The 18,130-nt window shown below is 34.8% G+C and overlaps 1 protein-coding gene across 3 annotated transcripts in view; it reads right to left on the bottom strand.

Annotated features, from left to right (window-relative positions):
- The window catches only part of LOC118734159 (spectrin beta chain), a 119,986-nt gene that overhangs the window by 75,911 nt on the left and 25,945 nt on the right, over window positions 1-18,130 (bottom strand). For all 3 annotated transcript variants that reach the window (XM_036463878.1, XM_036463877.1, XM_036463879.1), the window contains exon 2: window positions 12-491. In XM_036463878.1, the coding sequence (XP_036319771.1) occupies window positions 12-473 (462 nt within the window). In that variant the 5' untranslated portion in view covers window positions 474-491. The remainder of the gene's footprint in view (window positions 1-11; window positions 492-18,130) is intronic.

Raw genomic sequence — 18,130 nt, 5'->3', positions numbered from 1 at the left:
AAGATGCTTACCTGGAATCTTAAAATAATGGTCCAAATTAGGCCCAAATTGAGGGAAGCATTTCCATCAACAATATCGTGTGATCCTATATTTTCTAAATGCACGCGTTGTTCACGTAGGAATTGTAGGGCTTTGTCTACATTTTCCAGGCAATGAATTCTCATTTTTCCTTTTGTTGGTTTTGGTAGACGTTCACCCGATAATACTTCTAGCAGCTTTATTAAGTATTTTCCGTCTCGCATATCAACATACAAATCTCCTATTCTACAGTTAACTCTACATAAGTGTGAGTTAACCCATTTCGTGAAAGTCTTCTTTTGGACATTTTCTCGTTCTTCGGCTAGAGCTTTTATACGCGATCTTTCAAATAGCCTGGAGCTGGAATTTCCCCCATCATATTCGTATTCATCGATATATTCATTTCCAGGACCCTGACTAGGGTCCCATCGTACAATTGAAATGTCGGTCGTCATTTGGTCGATAATTTATATCTAAAAATATATATAAGTAAATATATGTATATGTATATATGTATGTGTATATATTATATCTATGCATATACATAAATGTTTCAATATGTAAGTTAACATCAGCGAGAGGTTGATACCCTTCCATAAAGTGCTGACACCTCGCTGGTCAACACGAGCATCCGCTTGCCATTTCGTCACAACAAAATCAACAGCAAGCAATTGACTTCTCAGCGAATTGACTTCTCAACAAATTGGCTCTCGATCAACGAAAAGCTACTTCCACTGAAAAGGTGCTGACGCTCGCTAGTCTGCACGCGCATCCGCCTTGTCAGTTCGGTGCAGCGCAAACAGTAGCATAACCAGTGTTGCCAAACATGGGCTTTTCCTACCAAAACTGGTAGGCTTTTTTCCATTTGGTAGGTTGGTAGGCTTCATTGGATTTTGGTAGGTTTCGGGACAATGAGTAATAGTTATTTGCGAAAAATAGAAAATATGTACGTATCTCCAAATATTTTAGCAACCTTTTTTACACAAATATTTCACCGGTGCGTTCGTATAATGGCGGCCACAAACATGTAAATATACCTGATTCCTAAGTACAAACGTATACCTTATTATTGCCAATATGCAATACGGACATCCATATATCGTGACCTAAGGGTGAAAAGGTGCCAAGTCTATTTTTAGAAATTTTTCACGAGATGAAAAATCGATGTAGTTTCGTATTACCTGTCATTCTGCATCAAAAACTAAACTTTGAAAAAAAAATGGACTTGGCACCTTTTCACCTTTAGGTAGCGATATAATTTATGGCGTACTTGGACCAAGATTCCAGAAAAGTCTGCCAATGGGCTCGTACTCAACCATATTTCAGGCGGAAGTCTTCCCAATCGAAGTCTGTGTTCGCGAATGTCATCGTAGAAGGTAAATGAGGCCAGAATAAATATTATATCGGACATTTAGGCAGCGTTAAGGCCTTAGAGTCTTTTAAAAGGCATCAAGGCTTGTAAACTCTTGAAGCACCTGAGAGCCCACAATAGCGTCATGCTGTGGAGGGTTCATGGACATGAAGGGTTTGAAGGCAACGAAGGGGCTGACTGTCTCGCAAAGCGTGAAGCCCACCTACTTAGGAGTTAGCTGGGAATAATCTCAAATTGCAGCCCACTAGCGGAAGTCAAAGGGAATAAGACAATCAAAGATATTCATAACTCTTTCCAGCAGGAACTCCGAAAGACACCTTGAACCTAGAACTCTTACTGGCAACCTGACAGCACACTGCTAGTTAACGTACGGTTTTAATTAAATGGGTCTTTCTGTAGAGACGGCCTGTAGGGTTTGTCGGCTGGTGAAAGAACCCCATTCTATGTGCCTGTCCACGAAGCATAAATCGTAGATTGATACACCTTGGAGAACGATTGCCTTCTCCATCTAAAATTTGGAACATGGCGCCATCCAAAGTGCTGAGCTTTTTAAACAGCCTAAGGTTGGAGTGATTACAAGTTGGATTTAGCACAATATATCTTCTTAGGTCGCAGCGCGGGTATCTTCGACGTAATAATAATAATATCGTCACTAGACACGAATAAAGAGCTCGAAAAAAACTCTTTGGGGAGTTCTGGGGAATACTGTTGCACTAGAAAATATAGTTGGCCGCGGACATAAGTTTATGGGTCTTTCTTCGCTGCCAAAGAGGTTGACGCGGCTTTATTTGCCGTCACCTATGTTAAGAGTCTTTCTTCGCCGAAATTGATTTTACGCCTCTCTTCTCGTTATCAACTTTTGAGCTCGCGTCTTTATTCGTATCTAGTGACGATATGTATGTATGTGTAAAGATACATATGTACATATGGGTAAGTCTGTACAATAAAATGAATCGTTATACGCAGTTAATTTGTTTTTATTAATCTAGTTGTGTTTTAGTTTTACTAAATGTTATGTTAACTATGTTTTTAAAAAATTTGACATTGAAAACAAATATTAAAACTCAAAAAAATGTTTGGTAGGTTTTGGTTGGTTATGGTAGGACATTTTGGTTGGAAAAAAATTTGTCTGTGGCAACGCTGAGCATAACGACCAACACGAACCATTTCCCACCAAAAGCGCTGACACCCCATTACGGCTTCAGTTTGGCAACGAGCAACAACAACAATCAACGGACAGCTATTAGTTAGATTTAATATTTAAATAAGTTCTGCCCTTGTATTTGGACTTTGATGTCCGCACTTGTAGTGAACGACTGCCCTACATAGTAGGGAAATAAATAATGAATTAAAATCGAGTGTCTCGTGTTTTACTTGTATATGTAATCAAATATAGGCCCTTATTATGAGTTGCATTCGATTTTCGATCTTCGCTGGCTATCGAAGATCGAAAGTGAAATTCGTATTATGAGCTATGCAAACGTGTCGAAATTTTCGTTGAGTATCGAATTTTGCTTTCGTTGGTGTAGCGAAGTGTTAGAAAATTGTGAAAAATTTATGATTTTGCATTTGTTTTCTTCCTTTTTGGCGGCTAGACACTAATTTTAAACAATTTTTATTAATTTCATGCAGTTCTAACGTCGTGAATACTAAACACAAGCTCGAAAAGCTGGTTTTACTTATGAAAGAAAATCCCAATACTCTGTTAGCACGATCTCTGAGAACAAAATCATAGAGCTGTTTATAGCTTTAATATATTTTAAATAGATTTGGATCACAACATTTTTTAAATATATTGTATGTCAAAATATACTCGAAAGACTACACTTAAACTCTCTTAAACGTTTTCTGCTCCTGGCCAGTTTTCTAAACTCCCATCCTCTGACGAATCGTTGAACCAGAACTCCGTTGTACTAATTTTTACCACGTTTTTATAAACCCGCTTTCTTTTTTATTTCATTTTAATTTGCAAAAATTTTCATATGTATGTACATATGTATAAGCACACTATTTTGTTTGCTCAATTTGAAAACAAAGCTTCTCAGCGGTGAAAAATATACTATTGTGAATAACCTACAGGAGCGAAATTCACAATAGCGAAAAAATTCGTTCGGTCAGCACTATCGACCACAGTCGAAGATCGAATGCAACTCATAATAAGGGCCATAATAACACACTTTTTGCAACTTAGCCTTATGTATGTATAGCTGCGAGTATAATTAAACCAGCAAAATTCAAAATGATGTTGGCAACTTATGTTTATTTATTTATTGTTAATAAGTTTCAATTAAAATATGGGTCGATATATATCATAAAAGCCCGGTTATGCAAGACCTAGACTTGACTTGAAAATTGTATAACTGGCAAATGAGCAAAACGTGTATGTAGTTGCCCAAAGTTAAGTTTCTAGAGCTGTGAGAGGATCATGCTGCCATATCATTTTTTCAAGGTCATCCCAAAGCGAATTCAGAAGAATTATATTGAATTGTCAGGTTTATTCAATGAATTTTTCCTTACTTGACCTTCAAATGACGTCGAACCTGAATTGATGGAGGCTAACAGACCTCGGGTTCGCATTCAGGGCGTCGAATAACAAAGGGATATAGAGGTTTGGTTCAATATGCAGAAACTTTGATTTTTGTAAACCTGTGTTATTGTTGATTTTTTAGAATTTTTTGTGGAGGGTTTTGTGCATTTTCTTCCATATAAATTAAAATTTTGTTTATGTGTTATATGTAAGAAAATGAGCGAAACCCCCGACAAAAAAAACTAAAAAATACGGTAATTTTTAGCGACTTGAAACTTGCACTTTATTACTAAAATTGAATGGGCTACAGAACAGCATACTCAATAAGGTGGATTCTGTTACAACCGAGCTACAAACTAATACTCGGTAAAATATATGAAACTAGTGAACCCGCATGGCGTCAAAACGCCAACATTTAATTAAATTTTTTAAACAGGTGAAACCCTATTCAAAAACCTGTAAAAATATTCCTAATGATTAATCTAAACCATTTCTCAGTGATGAGAGGTCTCGCATGGTGTCGGTTTTCATTTCACATTTTTCATTTCACATCTATGTAGAATCCCAGTTCTTTAATTTGATTTCTCATTTTGGAAATTCGAAATAACGGTGCAGATGTGATGGCCTTAAAAAAAATAGATGGCAACTCTAATTAAAAGTATTATCAGCCTATAGTTTTCTTAAAACTCTTTCGTTTGACACTAATATTTCGATATTTCATGTATTTGTCTTTCGTATAAGTAAAACAAATTCGACTTTTCAAACAAGTGGTAACCCCTTTAAAAGTATATTCAAACTAAAATCTTTCGCCTGGCATTGTTAGACATATTTCAATTAACTGATGAATTAAGTTGAATTTAATTTTTTTAAGCACATGGCAACTCTCCTAAATACAGTTTAGAAATAAATTATTTTCAAACCCATTTCGATTGATATCCATCTTTTGACAATCTATTTAACTTACTAAATATTGAGCTTAATTTTTTCAACAAAAAAACACCAAATGTTCAATTCAAAGATTTCTTAACGCTCGTTCTTTTGATTACCATATTTTAAAATTTGATGTAACTTATGTATAATTAAACGAAATACCACTTTCAAAACTGGCGCAACCCTCTTAGAAATTATTTTCGAACTAAAATTTCCTTAAATATTTTTCGTCTGACATTGTTATAAATATTTCAAGTAACTGATGAATTAAGTGGAAATTTATTTTTTAAACATGTGGCGACCCTCCTAAATATAGATAACCATCGGTTAGTAATTCATTTGACTTATTAAATAATTTTAGCCCTTTAAACTGGGGCAACCCTCAAACACATCAAAAATGTTCTAAATTGTCAAACTAAGTTGGGGTATTCACAACGGTGTCGTCAGTATCGTATTGTTGTATGTCGTAAACTTTAAACGCCTAAAAAATATATTAAGCAGGTTCGCAAAGTACCATCAAAGTCATATTTTGAATTTTCGCAGTGTTAAAAAATAGTTGATTGTGGTTTCAAGTTCTTTAAACATTTATATATGCTTTTAAAGTTTACGAAATACAACAATACGACACTTACGACACCGTTGTGAATCCCCCCATAATTTCTTGAAGCTCTTTAATTTGACATCCTTCGTTCATATTTCATACACCTTGGGAATAAAATAGTTTAATTAGACTTCTCAAATAGGTGGCAACCCTATTAAAAATATTTCCCAACTACTATTTTCCTAAACCTCTTTTGTATGACACCCATATAGCGATACCTTATTCACTTACCAAATTCCTTTAATTAAAACTGAATTAAATTTTTTTTAACATGTGGCACCCTCCTATACGTAGTTAAGTTATAAAGCCTTTTCAAAACCATTTCGATTGATACCCATATTTAATAATTGATTTAACTTTTTAATTAATTTGAGCTTATTTTCTTAATAGGTGGCAACTTTTTTCGAAAAAAAAAACCTTCTTGAACAACCACACCCTAAGCCCTTTAATTTGGTACCACACGGTGCGGATCTGAGGGCATTGATTAGTAAATAACTTGAGTTTAATTATTTAACAGGTGGCAACTCCTTTCGAAAAAATAAAACCAGTTTGCACATCTACAGGCCGAGCGCTTTAATTTGACATCCCATTTTTGAAAATCGAACGAACGGTGCATATCTTTTATGCTGCACAAAAAATGCCTTCGCGTATTATATATATAGATATGGATATGAACGTGCAAAGCAACGTATTTATCCGAGTTCAGCAAGGTCGGCTAAAATATGCGCGAGCTGATATATTGTGAATCTTGATAAGAGGTAAGTACTTTTAAGAAATTTTAAACAATTATACATACGGGCATATGTATCTCTAGAACTTTTGATTTTCAACATTGAAAAAAAAGTTGTGGAACACTCATCTAACCGATTTCACTTATTTATGAACCTTGAAACATAAGTAAAAAAATGGAAACTCAGTTTTCAAGCAATATAAGAAAGTAATAAAAAACTAAATAAATAATAAATAACAAATAACACTGGACACAAAAAAAATATGAAAGGTTCTTTTGACCAGACTAGGTGCTCTATATGTATGTGTTTAGGGTCGCTGGACACGAATCTGAAGTCCCTTTTGATTTATCACGACAGATTTTTTTTTAACCTCAGAAATCATAGACGAAATTGGTGCTACAAAATTTTTTATAAATATTAACGGATTTACTTTTATCTTGATATCGATTCAGTTTTGGTTTGAATTTCAAGATTATATTATTACGGTTACGCCCTCAGAAATTCGGCAGTCATTTTCCCAATGCTTTTTTTTTTTTAATTCGTCGCATTGCACACAATACATTGATGCCGCGCTTAATTTTTCGAAAAAAAAAAAGAATTTCTGAACCAAGGCATATTAAACAGGTATGTATTTTGTTGTTGCTTCTGGTCTATAAAGTGTGAAAAAAGTACGTTTTTTTTAATCATAGTGTGCCATTCTAAATATAAAAAAAAATTTCAAATAGAAAATACATATGTATGCATAAACATTTTTGCAACTTTCTTTCTTGGTAATATTTTTGTTTCCAGGTGCATCGATCCATCCTTTGCAAGGTCCGATAATCAGCGTTTGTGCACCTGAGTTAAGCGAACATTCCAAAAGATGGGTTTTAATCGTTTCTTTTTATGAAAAAAACTTTCGCATGAAAATACATTTTGGCTATTTAGATTTTTTGTGAAAAAATAATTAACGACATTTGACATATTTTTTCTTTTTATCCGATTTTTTTTTCAATTTCGAAAAAAATTTACGAACCATACCATCAAGGCAAATTTATATAAGGTGATGTTGTTTCATCAGCTGTGAGTGGCGTTTAATTATCAAAATTTTGTTTTTTGCTTGTGAGTGAGTAAAAACATGAGAGCGTTTGCATTTTCTGTCGCCCTTTTTTATTCGGGGTAGAATAGCTGAAATTTGACAATGGACCGCTAAAAGCAAAAACAAAATACAAGTAATTGTTGTATTTGTTGAATCGATACCACCTTATATGAATTCGCCTTGAATACCATGATACAAATATTTTAAGGTAGTTTCACTCTTCTTAGCCGCCATTGAAGCTACCATAATATTCTGTGGCACATGTGGCACCCTCCTATACGTAGTTAAGTTATAAAGCCTTTTCAAAACCATTTCGATTGATACCCATATTTAATAATTGATTTAACTTTTTAATTAATTTGAGCTTATTTTCTTAATAGGTGGCAACTTTTTTCGAAAAAAAACCTTCTTGAACAACCACACCCTAAGCCCTTTAATTTGGTACCACACTTTTGAAAATCGAACGGACGGTGCGGATCTGAGGGCATTGGTTAGTAAATAACTTGAGTTGAATTATTTAACAGGTGGCAACTCCTTTCGAAAAAATAAAACCAGTTTGAAGAAATTAAAACAGTGATTTTTTACTTCAAAAAATTTAAAAAAATATTTTAAAAACTATATGTACAAACTATATGTACAAACTTTGAGCATCATTTTATAGCGAGCTTTTAGTGATCTCTTGTTCCTTTTTATTGGCGCTGTAACCGCCTAAGCAATTTTGGCCGAATCCAAAACAGCACGCCAGTCGTTTCTCTTCTGTGCCAACTGACGCCAATTGGAAATGCTAAGTGAAGCCAAGTCCTTCTTCACCTAGAGCTGGTTTCTCCGACTCAACTTAACTTAGTTTAGCCGTTTTTTGGACTTAGTCAAGAATAAGCCGATTAAACAAAAGACTAACTTTTGGCTTAGGTTAGCCTAGATGGTGAAAATGAGTAAGTCTGTGGCATTCAAAATAAATCCAAGTTCATTTTCACTATCTAGGCTAATCTAAGCCAAAAGTTAGCCCACTTTTTAATTAGCTTATTCATGAATAAGTCTAAAAAAATAGCTAAACTAAGTTAAGTTGAGTTGGCGAGTTGAGTCTTTCCAACACAAAGAGGCCTTCCTCCTCCTCTGTTACCAGAATCGCGACCAGCGTTGAATACTTTCAGAGCTGGAGCGTTTCTGTCCATTCGAACGACATGACCTAGCCAGCGGAGCCGCTGAATTTGTAAAGCTCATCGTTAAATGGTCTGCGGTATTCGCCATCGCTTTATAAGTGCTTTATTTCTAAAATTAAATATCAACGGAAGGCAAGTTTTTTTTTGGTATAATATGTATGTATTTATTGAATCTTTCTCTCGAAACTAACAATAAGTTTTCAAATCTTACAAAGTACCACTAAATTTAAAATTTTTGCGGCAATGCTTATAATTTTGTGTTTTTTTACATATATATTTATTGCAGTTGTTGCGGCTGTCGGAATGGACAAGATTCCGAGCAGCAGGATCGATGGATATCGTGCTGGGCAGCCTGAAAGGACGAGATCCAGAGCCGCACAGCCTGGGCGGGTGGAAAGGACTAGTTTCCACGCCGCGCCCTCGCTTCTCTATATTTAAGTAATTATAATCCAGTAGGCTGTGTTCGGTCGGAAAGGACAAGTTTCCGAACCGCACTGACACTGGTGTTGGGTGGTTGGTCTGAAAGGACGAGGTCCAGAGCCGACATTGGTATATTGCGGATATCCAAATATATTTTATTGGTCATCATCCGAGAAATCCTTTCTTTTTAGTCTTCTTGCATATACTGAGTACCTGGTACTTAGCCCTCGTATGTCCTCATTCACCGTATTTACATTAAGATCTTGTGTGTGTGTGCGGTGCTCCGCATATGGCGCATAATATTTTCGACTGCAGTCTTTGAAGTCTGTTCAAAATGGAATTGCACGCTGCGCCTCAAAGCCCAATTCCATATGCCCAACATGGTTTAACCATCATATTAAAAATCAATATCTTGTTTTCTAGGCTTAATTTAGATTTGTGTCCTATAACCCATTGAAGGCTTGCTTGTTTTAGTTTCGTTTGAGAAATTTTGTTTTCTATATGATTTTTCCAGGTAAGTCTTCTATCTAGTGTGATCCCAAAGTACTTGACACTATATTTTTGTGGGGTATCCTTGCTGTTTATTTTTAGTGGTGGACAAGTTTCTTTCTTCAGAGTAGAGTCAGAGAGTTGTCTGAACACGCTTGCTCTCGTTAACCTTTATCTTCCAAGAACCTAGCCATAGCTCTAACTTTTTAAATATTCTTGCAGTTTGTAATAAGCCTCTTTAGGGTCTGAACTCTTGGGGTGACTTCCCGTTCTAAAGGAATTCTGCCTGACCCTGAAGTTTCTCCCAGCAGAAAGCTTTCCAAAATTGCATGCGTATTTGCAGGGAGTGAAACCTTTAGTTTGTATATAAGGCCATCATGCCAGACTTTGTCAAAAGCTTGAGAGATGTCCAAAAATACACCGGTATTGCTTCCCTTCGAAGGCCTTTCTAATACAAGAAACAATTCTATGAACTTGTTCTACAGTACCATGTTTTTCACGAAAACCAAACTGATGTGGTGGTATTATTTGGTTATTTGTTAGAGAAGGCTGTATTTTTTTTAATAGAAGTTTTTCAAATATTTTGGAAAATACAGAAATCAAGCTAATGGGCCGATATGAATTTACTACCGTCGGATCTTTGGCACCACAATTATTTCTGAAAGTTTCCATAAGTCGGGAAAGTGCCCCAACTTAAGCATGTTATTAAAAATATGTAACAAAAAACGTACGGCAGTTAGTGGAAGCTCCTTTATCATTTCACCTGTAATCCTATCATAACCAGGCGCTTTATTCTTCTGAATGACATGAACAAAGGTGTTAATTAAATCTTTCTTTTTAAACCGAAGCGGAGTTGTGGTAAGGCTACTGGGGGTATTGAAATATTGGAAAGATGAGCGCCCAATGGGTCTAAAGGCGGAAATGGACTACACGCCATTTCTTTAAATGAAATTAATTGGTGCTCGTATGTACATATGTATGTATGTACATTAGGTCGGGTCAATTTTTATAGATAGATTTTTTCGACATCGTTCCTAGCAGAATCGGATTCTTCATAAGATTCTAAGAAAAAAAATCCTCCAGACCATAGCTCTAAAGTCAATTTCGAGCCTGCGCAATTTTAAAAGAAGATATATTTAATGGATGCTAAGTTAATATGCAGATTAATATGTACTAAAGTGTTACGAATGTTATTTTTTTAATACAAATTTGTATTTGGGGGTTTTTTGATACGAATAATTAATTTTTGACATTTATTTCTTGTATCATTATATATATTATATATATATAATATAATAATAATATAATATATATACAGGGGCGCACCCAGGAATATATTTTAGGGGGGGTTTTATATTTCTGAAGATATATCACCGGAAAATACTGAAAATTTTGTTCAGATAATACGCTCTTTAAAATATATTTATGCAAGTTTTATGTACAGTATGTAATAAATAAATAAGCGTTTTAAAATTCATAAACTGCACTTTATTTACATAAGATTAACAGAACTCAAACACTTTTAACCGACTTTAAAAAAAGGGGAGGTTATCAATTCGCCGGAATACGTAACTTTGGACCACGTGAACCGATTTCAATAATAATTTTTTTGTAGAAAGATGGTACCTCAAGGTTCGGCCCGTAATTTGGTTTAGAGATCCGATGATTGGATCATGAAGAAATTAACGGTACCCCTAAATTTGAATATAAGAATTGAAGTCGGTTGTGTTCTTTCCTTAAAAACTACTTTTTTTAATAAAAAGTTCTATAAACTCAAGATGCGCTCAACTTTCAAAAGTACCTAATAAAAAATATTAAAAAAGACTCAGTAAAAATAAATTTATTGATTCCATGAATTTTTGCTCTTTTATGTTCCTTTTTTCGATTTCTGGTTTTTGGCTTTCGATAAAAATGGTGATTTTTCACGATTTCTAAATTTTTTTAATATTTCGAATACCGAAAAAATTAACTGAACTCTCAAGAAAAACGAAAAATTCATATAAAACGACGGACGAGAAATGGAAAAGAAATTTTCTACCAAAATTTCTTAAATCAGTTTGCAGCTCTCAAGAAAAAATGCTCGTATATTCATTTCCTCATGAAAATTGACAGCAAAAGCAAAGCGCTTTTTCAAGCAACAGAAATTATAATAAATATTTCTTATAATTTCCTTGAGAGCTGGATTCTTAGATTTAAGATACAGTTTGTATTTGAGGTTATTAGCTTTAGGGGGGGTTTGAACCCCAAAACCCACCCCTTGTGTGCGCTAATGTATATATATATATATATATTATATATCATTATTATTATTATATATTATATCAGTAGCCCAGTCAAGTTAGCTCAAAAAATAGGCGTAAGCATACAATAATTCACATAAAGCTGAAAATTAGTACGAATGTTGCGAATACTATTATGAATGAAATGGCAAAAGTCTCCATCGATCCCAAGTCTGCAAAAAAAGTTATTCAAGGTCAAGGGTCATATAAATTGTTTTTTTTTTTTTTTGATTTTCCAGCAAAACGTTAAGGTTTATCATAAAAATTGGTGAGACGGAAGTGTAGATCATACAATTATGTATAAAAACTGGTTTACCATTTTTCTTCCTAAGGATTACCATTTCTGAGATATAGCGATTCAAAATTGTAGTAAAAGGTGCGTACTCCATCATATGCAAATCATAAATTTATATAGAAACTTTTTGTATGTATCTCTACTTAAGTGCTATTAGATGAGCAGGGCCTTATTGTATTAATGAAGAATCATGCTTTGACGTGCAAGAATCCAAAAGTTAACAGGTTCTTTAATGTTGATATTTTTACCGAAAGTAACTTTTATTATTATTACTTTTTTAATTAAGCAAAATTGTCGATGAATCAATGATTAGCTCATAAACTTCTAATCCGTTTGGAAAATATCGTTTACGCAGAAGATAGTACCTAAATTTAATGTGCTTCACTACTGTAGAAAGAAATTTGAGATCCGCCAGCTACATATATTAAAGAAAATATACAATTAAGGGAGTGCACCTTTTCAAATCTCAAAAAACCGAAATTTGGCTATATCTCAAAAACTATTGCAGTTTATTATATTTTGACCACCATTTTTCTCCAAGAGTAAGCGAATCATTTCATGTATGTAGTGAAAAATTCTGTTTGTATGGGAGGCGCCACGCCCTCTTTTCCAATAGCTCCAATTTTTCTTTATGAGTAAGCTATAGATTTCATATATCCTCATACCAAGTTGCAGTACTGTACCACGAATACTTCCAGAGATATGCAGTTTGAAAAACTCGGTTTGTATGGGAGGTGCCACGCCCCCTTTACAAATCTAAATATTTTTAAGCCTATAACCTTGGAAAGTCTGCAGTAGGTGTCCAAAATTTCAAAAAAATCGGTGGAGCCGTTTCAAAATATATACATCTTATATATAAAAATAAGTGCACGTTTTTGGTGTGACCTCATAACTTGAGAACGGCTTCACCGAATTCAACCAAATTTATGCGGCATATTCGGGCTATTATCAGCGTTGCCATTTTAGCCGTTTTCCGGCTAGATTTAGCCGGTTTTGATAGCAACTAGCCGGAGAAAATTCGATCTAGCCGGCAGCCGATTTGTTAGCCGGTTTGTAAAAAAAAGTTAGCCGTTTTTAGCCGATTTTACTATATGCCTAATTTTCAGGTGCAAAAAGTAAACAAGTTGTTCGAAAGCAATATTGCAGACCCAATGAAGATTTTTAATGAACTCAATGTTTTACTTTCGCATCTATGCTCCCTAGTGGTTATTAGCGCGGACACATTTGATCCTATATGCTCCCCGTTGGAACCATACCTTGCTCCATCTCCTCAGTTTTATCACAGTTTTGAATAGTATTTAAAAACAAAAGTAAGCACAAACGCTTCTGACCACGAAGCCGAGAAAATAATTCGAGAAAATGGTCGCTATTTTATTATCACTTTAATAAAGGAATTACGCCAACCCCTCCCTACAAATATTGCCACACTAAAAAAAAATTACTTTTTTCGGTTGGAAATGCATTAAGAGTAAGGGCCGGTTGTTCAATGTCTGATTAGCACAAATCGGAGGTAGAAGCTCCGGTTAAGCACAACTACTGCTTTATCGATCACATGTTACATGCATGATGTCGAAATCGTCGATAGTGTAGTGGTAGTGATAACCAGACATTGAACAACCGGCCCTAATTAAACCAAAAGTATTTGTTCAACTACAGCAACAAAAACGCAAATATAATGCCGACGAAATAACATCCATAGAGATGCAATGGCAACGGACTGGAGTAATTTAGACTCAACTGTAAAATTTTGGGCCGAAGTTTATCAATTTCGAAATGCCCTAGAAGAAAACCCTTTTGCTGACCTTTGCAACCTAGTTTTTAGTTTTCTTGTTTTGCCTATAAGTGATGCAGAAGTAGAGCGAATATTTAGTTCAATGAATATAATAAAAACTAAGCAAAGAAATCCAATGTGCGTTAAAACGTTAAACGCTATTTTATATATAAGATACGGTTTAAAACGTGAAGAAAAATGCTGCCATAATTTTACTGTAGATGACGATCTCTTAAAATTAATGAATTCAGGTGATATATACAAGAGTGATTCATTTGATGATGAGGAATATACACTCGATATAAATTAATGGTGTTAACTAGTCTTTCGTTTCTTGCGATTTATTTAAATAAAGCATGTGGATTTTCACTAAAACATTTTAGCCGTTTTTTGCCAGAGTCTACGTGAAATTTCACTAAAACATTTTAACCGTTTTTAGCCGCTTTTTTTTGCCAATCTAGCCGGTCGGCCCAAAAAGTTCTGGCAACACTGGCTATTATGCAGATGGTTTATGTGAAGTTTGCCCGAATTCGGAAAAGGGGGCGTGGCACCACCCATACTAACTAAAATATAAAAATAAGTGCACGTTTTTGGTGTTACCTTATAACTTGAGAACGGCTTCACCAAATTGAACAAAATTTATAAGGAATATTCGGGCTATCATGCAGATAGTTTATGTGAAGTTTTCTTGAATTCGGAAAAAGGGGCGTGGCATATATATAAAAAAGTGTTTTAGCTTATAACTTGAGAACGGCTTCACCGAATTCAACCAAATTTATATAGCGTATTCGGGCCATGATGCATGATGGTTTATGTGAAGTTTGCCAAAATTTGGACAAGGCACCTCTATCTTATCTTTTTGGTGTGACCCCATAACTTGAGAACGGATTCACCGAACTCAACCAAATTTGTATGGCATATTCGTGCAACCATGCAGATGGTTTGTGTGAAGTTTGTCCGAATTCGGAAAAGGGGGTGTGGCACCTCCCATACTAACCAAAATTTTCATGTTGTATATCTCATGAATATTTGTGGTAGAGTACCGGAAATTGATATAGATATATGAAATAATTCCATACTCATGGAGAAAAATTGGCGGTATTGGAAAAGAGGGCGTGACACCTCCAATCTTCTATCTATATATATAAAAATGTTGTGTTCGTTTGTAACAGGCCTCAAAACTGGAGAACGGCTAAATAGATTTTTTCTCCGGATTGTTCGCTGTAATACCAGGATTATTTATAATGCAAAAATATATAGGGTTGCCACCTGTTTGAAAATTTTAAATTCAATTAAATTGATCAAATAAATTAAATATTACAATATGCGTAACAAATTAATGAGGTTTAAGAATGATTACTGTTGAAGATATTTTTGGAGGGTTGCCACCTATTTACAAATTTGAACTAAGTTAAATTGATAAAATAAATGAAATATGACAATGTTGATATCAAATTAAAGAAGCGTAAGAAAGATAACTGTTGGAAATATTTTTTAGGAGGGCTGCCACCTACTTGAAAATTTTAACTCAGTCAAATTGATGAAATAAATGAAATATTGCAATGTGGGTATCAAACTAAAGAGTTTAGGAGAGCTTACAGTAAATTGAAAAAATAAATTATATATTAGAATATAGGTATCAAACTAAGAGGTTTGAGAAAGATATCTGTTGGAAATATTTTTGGGAAGTTGGCGCCTATTCCGACAATTTTAACTCAGTTAAATTGATGAAATGAATGAAATATTGCAATGCGGGTATATAAATTTAATTGATCAAATAAATGATATATTGCAACATAGATATTAAATTAAAGAGGTTTAAGAGAGATAACTACTGGAAATATTTTTGAGAATTGCCACCTATTTGAAAATTTTAGGAAGAGGGAGGCCCCCACTACAATGGAGAGACCAAGTGGAGAAAGACTTGGCTTCACATGGCATTTTCAATTGGCGTCAGTTGGCAGAGAGGAATGACTGGCGTATTTTGTCGAACTCGGCCAAAATCGCTTATGCGGTTACAGCGCCAAATAGGGAGATGCAAATGATAAATGACGGAGTTGGGGGACCTTCTTCTTGGATGCGCCAGGAGGAACTAGGAAAACGTTCATTATCAGATTGATTCTGGTAACGGTTCGATCAAAAAATTACTTAGCCTTAGCTCTCGCTTCGTCTGGAATAGCTGCAACATTGTTATCAGGTGGAAGCACTTACACTTGAACATGCAAATCATCGAAACTCCCACATGCAATATTTCCAGAACATCCGGTATGGGTGAATTATTACAAAAATGTAAAATCATTGTTTGGTATGAGTGCACGATGGCACATAAAAAATCTCTTGGAGCCCTTGATCGATCGGTGCGAGATTTGCGTAGAAACGTTCAACCAATTGGGAATGCATTGCTCGCAGGAGATTTTACGCAAACACTTCCTGTAATTTCTCGATCGCCACCAGCAGACGAGATAAATGCTTGCCTGAAATATTCAACATTGTGACAACACGAACAAAGATTGCAGTTGACTACGAATATGTGTGTCCAGTTACAGAACGTTCTATCAGCCGAGCTATTCTCGCGACGATTACTGGCTATTGGGAGTCGATGAGAGATCAGGACGAATTTCATTGCCCCATAACTTTTGTAACTTAGAAACATCGAAAGGAGAGCTGATCGACAGAATGCTTCTTAATATTCAAATTAATTATTGGAATCACGATTGGCTCAGTGAACGAGTTATTCTTGCCGCGAAGATTAAATATGTCTATCAACTCAATAATGCTATTCAAAGTGAGGAAATAATATATACGTCGATAAACAACGTTGTGGAAACAGATGAAGCACTTAATTATCTAACGGAATTTTTGAACGCGATTAATCTTCCGGGAATGATCCCACATGCTGAAATTGAAAATAGGTGTGCCACAGCAAAGCGTGACAGGGTACCGCTAGTTAAGCTTATAAAATTTATATTTGTATGTAGTATATAACTCAAAATGCCTCGGATTATTCGACAGATTGAACTTTTTGAAAAATTTATTTCTAAGGTTCTTTAGACGTTTGAGCTCTCTAGAGAAATGGGCGTTTATAAGGTTGTTTTGAATCAATAGGAACATGTTGTTTACATAATTCAAGAACAGTATTTTTAAATGCTCTAAAACAGTAGGCAATATCACCACCCCTTACGATAATGTCCCAATTTATGCCAGATAAGAGATTATTAAAGTCTGAAAATTGCAACGATTATAGTTAAAAGAAATTTTAGGGTTCTCCCTAGGAATCTCAAAAAACTCTGTAGACTCAACTTCTAATATAATATATTATTATAATATATATAATAATATAAGATGAGAATGATGTAAGTTAGGCGGGGAAATAGCTGACGGCGGGGGATATAACTTAACTTAATATCTTGACTTAGAAAACTCAGACCAAAGTAGTAAATGTTTCCTCTAAGAGTTAAAAATTATGAAATAAAAAATTTAAGTATGGCCCCAGTTGCGGCCCTTTATTTTTGTGGCATCACTCACTTTCTTGGTTCAGTTTGAAATCTACTATATATTTGTGAAAGTATGTATGTACATATCGAGGGCTTATATTCAATACCCTCTATCTGCAAAAACTCAATTTTTCAGGAGAGCAAAAAACTGTTTTTAAAAGTGTTAATAATTTTAAGTACACACGCATGTCTTAAATATTCACGCAATATACTGAAACTAGTTTTTTACTTTTAATTCATTTAATTTTAGTTTAAAGATCAGATAGAGGTTATTGCAATCCGAATTATAACTATTTATATATAAAAATTAGCTGATAGAGGGTTTTGCAGAATAATGAAAATGTCAGTTCTTTAGACGTAAATACTATGTTAAACTAAGATTTTAATGCAGAAATCATAGGTGTGAAAATTCGTTCCCTTCTATTCCGATGTGCCCAGGTAACCACATAATTTTAAATGTGTTTTTGTGTCAAAAGAGTATTTCACGTGATTTCGAAATTATATGAGAATCATTAGCACTGTTAAAAGAGGCTTCGCTGGCTGGTTTACTGTCCGTTCAGATGAGGAAATTTCCTTCGTTTATAGAGGCGAAACGTACAGCTGATTCGGCTGTAAATGCCGAGCAGTACGGGGGAAAAGCACTGAAGACAATTGTAACACCCAGCCCTTTTGTTACCACCATATCTGGAACCGTCTATGAAAATAAGCTCCCAGGTAATTTATGAGTATCAAACTGGGCAAATGCCCTTGCGGTAGAGTTTTTACTTTAGTAAGCATCGGATGATGTCGAAATCTTTGATGTAGCTTAATATACGAAATAAAGGTGATTGCTTGCTACATCAGTTTTTTTGTTGAAAGCAGGATTCGACGTGAGAGATAGCTTTTATTGGCGAGGTGGGAAATGCACGGATGCTTTTTCTCCTCTGCTACATAGTAAGGTGTTTCTAGCAATTTAAGGTTTTTTT

The sequence above is a fragment of the Rhagoletis pomonella genome, unplaced genomic scaffold (genome assembly GCF_013731165.1).
Source record: "Rhagoletis pomonella isolate Grant_MI unplaced genomic scaffold, Rhpom_1.0 Rhpom_scaffold_00002, whole genome shotgun sequence".
NCBI lineage: Eukaryota > Metazoa > Arthropoda > Insecta > Diptera > Tephritidae > Rhagoletis > Rhagoletis pomonella.
Note: the sequence above shows the minus strand (reverse complement) of the source record. Positions and strands in the feature narration are given on the sequence as shown.